The sequence below is a fragment of the Hemibagrus wyckioides genome, linkage group LG29 (assembly GCF_019097595.1).
Source record: "Hemibagrus wyckioides isolate EC202008001 linkage group LG29, SWU_Hwy_1.0, whole genome shotgun sequence".
Lineage (NCBI taxonomy): Eukaryota > Metazoa > Chordata > Actinopteri > Siluriformes > Bagridae > Hemibagrus > Hemibagrus wyckioides.
The window spans coordinates 1,029,837-1,039,836 of record NC_080738.1 but is presented as its reverse complement, the minus strand read 5'-3'; the positions used below and the strand labels follow the sequence as shown (position 1 = coordinate 1,039,836).

General features: G+C 40.4%; 1 protein-coding gene across 2 annotated transcripts in view; it reads left to right on the top strand.

The window, feature by feature from the left end:
• The first annotated feature begins 1,064 nt into the window (after positions 1-1,064).
• LOC131348928 (intelectin-like) overlaps positions 1,065-10,000 on the top strand; it is an 11,694-nt gene continuing 2,758 nt past the window's right edge. Inside the window, exons 1-7 of one of the 2 annotated variants that reach the window (XM_058384172.1) lie at positions 1,065-1,182; positions 1,530-1,609; positions 4,650-4,718; positions 8,019-8,081; positions 8,227-8,358; positions 9,152-9,267; positions 9,465-9,623. In XM_058384172.1, coding sequence (XP_058240155.1) covers positions 4,652-4,718; positions 8,019-8,081; positions 8,227-8,358; positions 9,152-9,267; positions 9,465-9,623 — 537 coding nt within the window. In that variant the 5' untranslated portion in view covers positions 1,065-1,182; positions 1,530-1,609; positions 4,650-4,651. Of the gene's footprint in view, positions 1,183-1,526; positions 1,610-4,649; positions 4,719-8,018; positions 8,082-8,226; positions 8,359-9,151; positions 9,268-9,464; positions 9,624-10,000 lie in introns of those variants that run through there. The other variant, XM_058384173.1, reaches the window with a different exon arrangement.

Here is a 10,000-nt window from a genome sequence, read left to right as displayed (position 1 = left end):
TTCAAATGCTTTCAGCATCAAAGGCTTCAATGTTGAACCTGAGGAAGCATCTGCAGGTATGGAACCTATCCTTTCTTTATTTTATAATATATTTAAAATGTAAAATTTTTTGTCATTACTGCGAGTGTGCAGAGATAAAAACAGACCCTTTAGTTTGGAATGATATATTACTCGTTTCTGTATAATAAAAAGTGACGGAGTGGTCAGTTGATTTACTGAAGCTGCTCTGTGGAAAAAATCCACTAAAACCCGCCTGCGCGTTCATCGAGTCCACAGAGTACTCAAGACCTGTATTCATAACATTCACCACAAATTAGCTAGTCTGCTAGTTACCTTTACCAGACACACTTCTATTTCTGAACCTTTGACAGTAAATATATATCTCACACTTTTCCTCCTTGTAAATGTGTTGGTGTCAGATCTAATATAACTCAGTTATTTTAGCGCTGTAGTGTACATTATGATGACTCTTTACAGATTATGTTTTTTCCAAGGCATTGTTACTTGCCAGTGTGTCCTGTCATAGCTATGCAAAGATCTGATTCCTAAAACAGTATTAAACCGTTTTTGTTCTGAAGTCTGGTTTTGTGTCTGGGCTTAAAATGTAATGAATATAATCTTAATTCAAGTGATGAAAGATTTAAAATTCTAACAGTAAACAGAGTTGAGTTCTACTGTAAGGTTAACCCTGCCTGGGATAAATGTTTGGAAATGATTTCGTTGAAAATATCCATTAGAAACTTAAAAGTAATCAAAAAGTAATCAGTTACTTTACTTCAAGTCATTGAAAAGTTACACGACTTATTACATTTTAAACAGAGGAACCTGTAATCTGTAACCTATTACATTTCCAAAGTAACCTACCCAACACTGTGTGTGTGTGTGTGTGTGTGTGTGTGTGTGTGCTCACCTAAAGGGTCTCATCACACTGCTGTCATGAGATGTAGACTCAAGGCCCTAAACAAACCTTATGTGTTTATCTACAACCAGAAAACATTCATTCTGCCTATCTGGACACGTACACACACACACACACACACACACATATACACATATACACATATACACACACCCACACACACACACACTATATAAACCCTGCTGAAGTCCCCCTCAGATCATGCTCTGCTCAGCCTCCGTTCTGAAGAATCACTGAAGATCTGAAAACTTCAGCACCTTCTGGTGAGTGACACGAGCTCAAGTCTGATCTCAGGCTTCATTTTTTTCAGAATTTATTTTTTATTATTTATTATTGTATTATTAATATTATTTATTTTTAAATAATATATTTCTATTATATATAATTATTTTATATAAATATACTTTTTATATTATTTTATTTTATTGTTCCTGTATTTGAAGCACTTACCGCGAGTTTCTTGCCTGTTTCGGCGTTTTTTATTTGAAGTTTATATAGTCTAATTTTTTCTCTTTTGCCTGAATATTTTATGTTGTCAGGTTTCATTTTCTAAATCTTTAGAAAACTGCATATCGCAGTTAATTGTTCATTTGTTTTCTCTTGGGAGAAGCCTTTTTTCCGGTTTTCATACAGCAATCGGAGGAAATCCCTCTCCGGATCTCTTTATTATCAGGACAAATTCACTCAAAGGTACGTGGTCATTCACTATGACTAACTTTCAGCTTGTTCAGTGTGTGAGCTGCAGGATGTTCAGTAATTCTTCCTCCGTCATTAGTGTTAATTTTACCTGTGATAAGTGTACGCTAGTTAGCTCTCTGACGGAGAAGATATTAGCTTTAGAGGTGCGCATCCAGACTCTAGAGAGGGTTAGTGATGGTGACAGTAGTGTAGTAACCCCCCAACTCCGGCATTAGAGCCCTCACAGCTGGGCGAATGGGTGACGACTCGGCGGCATAGTCGCAAAGCCAAGGCTAACGCTAAGGCTTGCCCACGGGAGCACCACTCCTCTCTGCTTCACATGACCAACAGGTTTGCTCTCCTCAGTGAAGAACCCACTGAGAAACCTAAAGAGCTATGGTTATAGGAGACTCAATTTTAAGGCATGTGAAATTAGCTAGGCCTTTAGGGGCTCCAGCAGCACAGGTTAGGTGTATTCCGGGAGCCAGGGCGCCGGACATTGCAGGTAATCTCAGGGTCCTAGGCAAGCACAGGTTCTCAAAGATAGTTTTCCATGTAGGAGCTAATGATATACGCCTTCATCAGTCTGAGGTTACTAAGAGTAATGTTGTAGAGGTGTGTAAATTAGCGAAGGCGATGTCCGATGCTGTAGTATGCTCTGGCTCCATCCCAATGCGGCGTGGTGATGTAGCTTACAGCAGGTTATGGTCGCTGAACTGCTGGATGTCCAGGTGGTGCTCCGAAAACAATGTGGGCTTCATAGACAATTGGAGCTCCTTTAAGGGCAAGGCTGGCCTGTTAGGACGGGACGGTGTCCATCCCACTCGGGAGGGTGCTGGTCTCATTTCTTGCAGCATAGCACATAGTCTTAGAGCAGATCTAGTTAATTGGTGACGATCCAGGGCCAGGGAGCAGACAAGCAGGTTAATCCCACCGTCTGCTGGCTGCAAAGAGTCGTCACTCAGGGTTCATAACATCGAGACTGTGTCTGTTCCCCGAACCAAACGAAAATGTTTTAACAGAAATCAGAAAATTTGTTTTAGTAACCTGATTAACATAAAACTAGATGATAGTGAATGCACAGTCAGCACCTTTGATCTGAAGCTAGGACTGTTAAATATAAGATCTCTGTCAACTAAAACACTTATAATTAATGAACTGATTACTGATCAGGAGTTCAGTGTTCTTTGTTTAACAGAAACATGGATTAAACAAAACGAGTACGTAGCATTAAATGAAGCTGGTCCGTCTGGCTATAGCTATATACATCAACCGCGTCTAACAGGCAGGGGAGGAGGTGTCGCAGTTATTCATGATAATAAGCTAAGCGCCACACAAAAACCCAGACATCAGTTCAACACATTCGAAACTTATGCAACTACAGATAATAAGTTCACAGAGTCAATTCCACTAATTGTTATTTACAGACCCCCAGGGCCATACTCTGAATTCCTCAGTGAACTTGGAGATTTTACTTCAAACCTTGTTGTTTCTTTAGACAAAGCATTAATAGTAGGAGACTTCAACATTCATTTTGATAAGCCAGAAGACCCTCTGAGAACAGCAGGTGTGTCCATCTTAGATTCATTAGGTGTTAATCAAAATGTAATAGGACCCACTCATAATGGAGGTCACACTCTGGATCTCATTTTTACATTCGGATTAAATATAGAAAACATATTCACTCTTCCACAGTCGGAAGCTATCTCAGATCATGATCTTCATTTATAATGTGTCTTAGACACGAGATGTTCGATTTGCCGCGTTACTGTATGAAGCGTATATTTACGTCTGCTACTGCAGAGAGATTTACCGATAGTCTCCCAGAATTATCTGGGATTTATCTTTAATTTAATAATTAAAGAGAAGAAACTAGCACCCTGGTACAACGACCACACACGAGCTTTAAAACAATCAGCTAGGAAACTAGAGTGTAAATGGCGTCAAACTAAATTAGCAGTATTCCAGATTGCGTGGAAGGAAAGCCTTCTGAGATACAAAAATTCTCTTAGTTCTGCTAGATCAGCGTATCTCTCTGCCCTAATCGAAGATAACAAAAACAATCCACAATTTTTATTTAGCACTGTAGCAAAACTCACTAGGAGTAAAACCACTGTAGAAAAGCGCACACCATCTACATTTAGCAGCAATGACTTCATGAATTTCTTCAATGAAAAAATTGACAATATCAGGCAAAAAAATTCAGTCTATTAATTTAAAACCATATTATTTGATAGATAATCCTTTAGATAATATAACTATTTCTGATCAGAGCTTAGAGTGCTTCACTCCACTTCAAGAGCCTGATCTAATTTCACTAATTTCCTCTTCAAAATCTTCTACCTGCATCCTAGATCCTTTACCCACATCTTTCCTTAAACAGATATTACCAGTAGCTACTGAACCCCTTCTAAAAGTAATTAATTCTTCTCTAAGCACTGGCTATGTGCCTAAATCTTTTAAGCTAGCAGTTATCAAACCCTTGATTAAAAAACCGGACCTCGACCCCTGTCAGCTGTCTAACTATAGACCGATATCAAACCTGCCCTTTATCTCCAAGATCCTAGAAAAGGCTGTAGCACAGCAGTTCTGTTCAGACCTGCATAGAAATAACATTTATGAAATGTATCAGTCAGGATTTAGACCTCATCATAGCACAGAGACAGCACTGGTTAAAGTGGTCAATGACCTGTTACTGACCTCTGATCAGGGTTGTGTCTCCTTACTGGTGTTACTGGATCTTAGTGCAGCTTTTGACACCATTGACCACACTGTTCTACTTGATAGACTAGAACATGTTGGTGTTAAAGGAACAGCCCTCTCCTGGCTCAGGTCTTATTTGACTGACCGTTATCAGTTTGTAGATCTAGATGGTGACTTCTCCATGCATACCAAGGTTATGTTCGGTGTTCCACAAGGTTCTGTTTTAGGCCCACTGCTTTTCTCCCTATATATGCTACCCCTTGGTGCAATTATTTGTAAACATGGTATTAGCTCAGTGTGAACATCTTCCTCACTTTAACACACACCATGGGATTTATTTCCATTTCAGAGATGGCGAGTCGGACGCTCCTGCTGCTGACCTTTGTGTCTGTAATAAACATCTGTCTGTGTCAGAGAGGTACAAGTTCACTGATACCCCTCTGTTATATACCCTCACCCTCTGTTATATACCCTCACTCTCTGTTATATACCCTCACCCTCTGTTATATACCCTCACACTCTGTTATATACCCTCACCCTCTGTTATATACCCTCACACTCTGTTATATACCCTCACACTCTGTTATGTACCCTCACCCTCTGTTATATACCCTCACACTCTGTTATGTACCCTCACTCTCTGTTATATACCCTCACACTCTGTTATATACCCTCACACTCTGTTATGTACCCTCACCCTCTGTTATATACCCTCACACTCTGTTATATACCCTCACCCTCTGTTATATACCCTCACTCTCTGTTATATACCCTCACCCTCTGTTATATACCCTCACACTCTGTTATATACCCTCACACTCTGTTATGTACCCTCACCCTCTGTTATATACCCTCACACTCTGTTATGTACCCTCACCCTCTGTTATATACCCTCACACTCTGTTATGTACCCTCACTCTCTGTTATATACCCTCACCCTCTGTTATATACCCTCACACTCTGTTATATACCCTCACACTCTGTTATGTACCCTCACCCTCTGTTATATACCCTCACACTCTGTTATGTACCCTCACTCTGTTATATACCCTCACCCTCTGTTATATACCCTAATCATCTGTTATATACCCTCACCCTCTGTTATATACCCTCACCCTCTGTTATATACCCTCACCCTATGTTATTTACCCTCACCCTCTGTTATATACCCTCACTCTCTGTTATATACCCTCACCCTCTGTTATATACCCTCACTCTCTGTTATATACCCTAATCATCTGTTATATACCCTCACCCTCTGTTATATACCCTCACCCTCTGTTATATACCCTCACCCTCTGTTATATACCCTAATCATCTGTTATATACCCTCACTCTCTGTTATATACCCTCACTCTCTGTTATATACCCTCACCCTCTGTTATATACCCTAATCATCTGTTATATACCCTCACCCTCTGTTATATACCCTAATCATCTGTTATATACCCTCACCCTCTGTTATATACCCTAATCATCTGTTATATACCCTCACTCTCTGTTATATACCCTCACCCTCTGTTATATACCCTCACCCTCTGTTATATACCCTCACCCTCTGTTATATACCCTAATCATCTGTTATATACCCTCACTCTCTGTTATATACCCTCACTCTCTGTTATATACCCTCACCCTCTGTTATATACCCTAATCATCTGTTATATACCCTCACCCTCTGTTATATACCCTAATCATCTGTTATATACCCTCACCCTCTGTTATATACCCTAATCATCTGTTATATACCCTCACTCTCTGTTATATACCCTCACCCTCTGTTATATACCCTCACCCTCTGTTATATACCCTCACCCTCTGTTATATACCCTAATCATCTGTTATATACCCTCACTCTGTTATATACCCTCACCCTCTGTTATATACCCTCACCCTCTGTTATATACCCTAATCATCTGTTATATACCCTCACTCTCTGTTATATACCCTCACTCTCTGTTATATACCCTCACCCTCTGTTATATACCCTAATCATCTGTTATATACCCTCACTCTCTGTTATATACCCTCACCCTCTGTTATATACCCTCACCCTCTGTTATATACCCTCACCCTCTGTTATATACCCTAATCATCTGTTATATACCCTCACTCTCTGTTATATACCCTCACCCTCTGTTATATACCCTCACCCTCTGTTATATACCCTAATCATCTGTTATATACCCTCACTCTCTGTTATATACCCTCACCCTCTGTTATATACCCTAATCATCTGTTATATACCCTCACTCTCTGTTATATACCCTCACCCTCTGTTATATACCCTAATCATCTGTTATATACCCTCACTCTCTGTTATATACCCTCACTCTCTGTTATATACCCTCACTCTCTGTTATATACCCTCACCCTCTGTTATATACCCTAATCATCTGTTATATACCCTCACCCTCTGTTATATACCCTCACCCTCTGTTATATACCCTCACCCTCTGTTATATACCCTAATCATCTGTTATATACCCTCACTCTGTTATATACCCTCACTCTGTTATATACCCTCACTCTCTGTTATATACCCTCACTCTGTTATATACCCTCACTCTGTTATATACCCTCACTCTGTTATATACCCTCACCCTCTGTTATATACCCTCACTCTCTGTTATTTACCCTCACCCTCTGTTATATACCCTCACCCTCTGTTATATACCCTCACTCTCTGTTATATACCCTCACCCTCTGTTATATACCCTCACCCTCTGTTATATACCCTCACCCTCTGTTATATACCCTCACCCTATGTTATTTACCCTCACCCTCTGTTATATACCCTCACCCTCTGTTATATACCCTCACTCTCTGTTATATACCCTCACCCTCTGTTATATACCCTCACTCTCTGTTATATACCCTCACCCTATGTTATTTACCCTCACCCTCTGTTATATACCCTCACTCTCTGTTATTTACCCTCACCCTCTGTTATATACCCTCACCCTATGTTATTTACCCTCACCCTCTGTTATATACCCTCACTCTCTGTTATATACCCTCACCCTATGTTATTTACCCTCACCCTCTGTTATATACCCTAATCATCTGTTATATACCCTCACTCTCTGTTATATACCCTAATCGTCTGTTATATACCCTCACCCTCTGTTATATACCCTAATCGTCTGTTATATACCCTCACCCTCTGTTATATACCCTCACTCTCTGTTATATACCCTCACCCTCTGTGTTTGTGTGTGTGTGTGTAAGGTTCTGACCTTCTGTAAGCGTGACTAGAAGTTGTTTATGATTAGAGATTGTTATGACCAGAGAATGTTTGTTCAGAATATTATAGGAAGAGAGCAGAGACAGAGATGAGATAGTGGGACTCAAGGCTGAGACTCGGACCTTGGTAGCTCTATCAGGATCAGACAATGATCAGGAGCTGGAATGTTTTCCTCTCTTTAATCCTGGTTATAAACCTCAGTGGAACAGATCATCAAGGTCCTTCTGTGTGTGTGTGTGTGTGTGTGTGTGTGGAGAATGCTGAATAATTGTGTACCTTTTCCCTCTTACCTGTACCTACCGGTCTGCTAGTTTTCACACAGCAACCCATTAGTGCTGTCCTGTACTGTCTGTAACTTACACACACACCTGAGTGGTCAGTCATGATGATGCTAAATGATGTTCCAGTGAAACGTACTAAAGTGCAGAGCTGTACGAACACTGTGGTGTAACCTGACTGTTCCTTCTGCAGGACGGGATCCTCCCACTGCCCGAAGCTGCAAAGAGCTCAAACAAAAACATAAATTCAACAAAGGTACAGTGCATGATCACAAACAAACAAACAAACAAACAAACAAACAAACAAACAGCTACCACTTCAGCAGTCCAGCATCACTGAGCGTCACTCAGCACTACAGTGGGGAAGGTGGGGTTTGAATTATTTATCTCTATTTCTGCAGACGGTCTTTATTTCCTGAGGTCAGCGAGGGGTGTGGTGTATCAGACCTACTGTGACATGACCACTGCAGGAGGAGGATGGACTCTGGTGGCCAGCGTTCACGAGAACAACATGTACGGGAAATGCACCACCGGTCAGTGCTCCAACATTATCTCTTAATTTTAATACAAACGTTTATCTGACGCTCCTCTATTGTTTATCTAACACTCCTCTATTGTTTATCTAACACTCCTCTAACATTTATCTAACACTCCTCTATTGTTTATCTAACGCTCCTCTAACATTTATCTAATACTCCTCTATTGTTTATCTAACGCTCCTCTAACGTTTATCTAACACTCCTCTATTGTTTAATTAACGCTCCTCTAACATTTATCTAACACTCCTCTATTGTTTATCTAACGCTCCTCTAACGTTTATCTAACACTCCTCTATTGTTTAATTAACGCTCCTCTAACGTTTATCTAACACTCCTCTATTGTTTAATTAACGCTCCTCTAACGTTTATCTAACACTCCTCTATTGTTTAATTAACGCTCCTCTAACATTTATCTAATGCTCCTCTAATGTTTATATATGTTCCTCTAACGCTCCTCTAACATTTATCTAACGCTCCTCTAACGTTTATCTAACGCTCCTCTATTGTTTATCTAACGCTCCTCTAACGTTTATCTAACGCTCCTCTAATGTTTATCTAAGGCTCCTCTAATGCTCCTCTAACATTTATCTAATGCTCCTCTAATGTTCCTCTAACGCTCCTCTAACATTTATCTAACGCTCCTCTAACGTTTATCTAACACTCCTCTAACACTTACCAAACCCCCTTTACGTTTATCTAATGCTCCTCTAACATTTATCTAATGCTCCTCTAATGTTTATCTAACACTCCTCCTCTAATGCTCCTCTAACATTTCTCTAATCTAAAGGAGATCGCTGGTCCAGTCAGCAGGGTGGAAATTCGAACTCACCTGATGGAGACGGATCGTGGAGTAACACCGTGACATTCGGCACTGCAGAAGCTGCAACCAGCGATGACTTTAAGGTCCAAATCCAAATAAATCCACACACAAACCTGACCACATGAGAGACTGGAAGAAATATCATTAAAGTATTCTGACATTTACACTTATAACAATATGGAGCTCCATAAACACACTCATGGTGTTCCATAGACACCTCATTCCCACACGAGGAGACCGTTCTTCCTCCTCTCCTTCATCCTCCTGCTTTATCCCACAGAATCCTGGGTATTATGACATCACAGCGGAGGACGTGGCAGTGTGGCACGTTCCTAATAATGAGCGAGTGGATCGCTGGAAACAAACCTCCTTCCTGCGCTACCACACAGTGACCAAATTCCTCAGCAGCTATGGAGGAAACCTCTACAGTCTCTTCAAGGTGACACAGAGAACACATCCTTAATGTGCTTAAACTCCACGAGCTGCTAAACAAAGAATAGACTAGAGATATGTTCCTCTAACATTCCCCTAACATTCCTCTAATGTTCCTCTAACATTCCTCTAATGTTCTTCGAATGTTCCTCTAACATTCCCCTAACATTCCTCTAATGTTCTTCTAACATTCCTCTAATGTTCCTCTAACATTCCTCTAATGTTCTTCGAATGTTCCTCTAACATTCCCCTAACATTCCTCTAATGTTCTTCTAACATTCCTCTAATGTTCCTCTAACGTTCCTCTAATGTTCCTCTAACATTCCCCTAATGTTCCTTTAACATTCCTCTAACATTATTCTAATGTTCCTCTAACATTCCCTT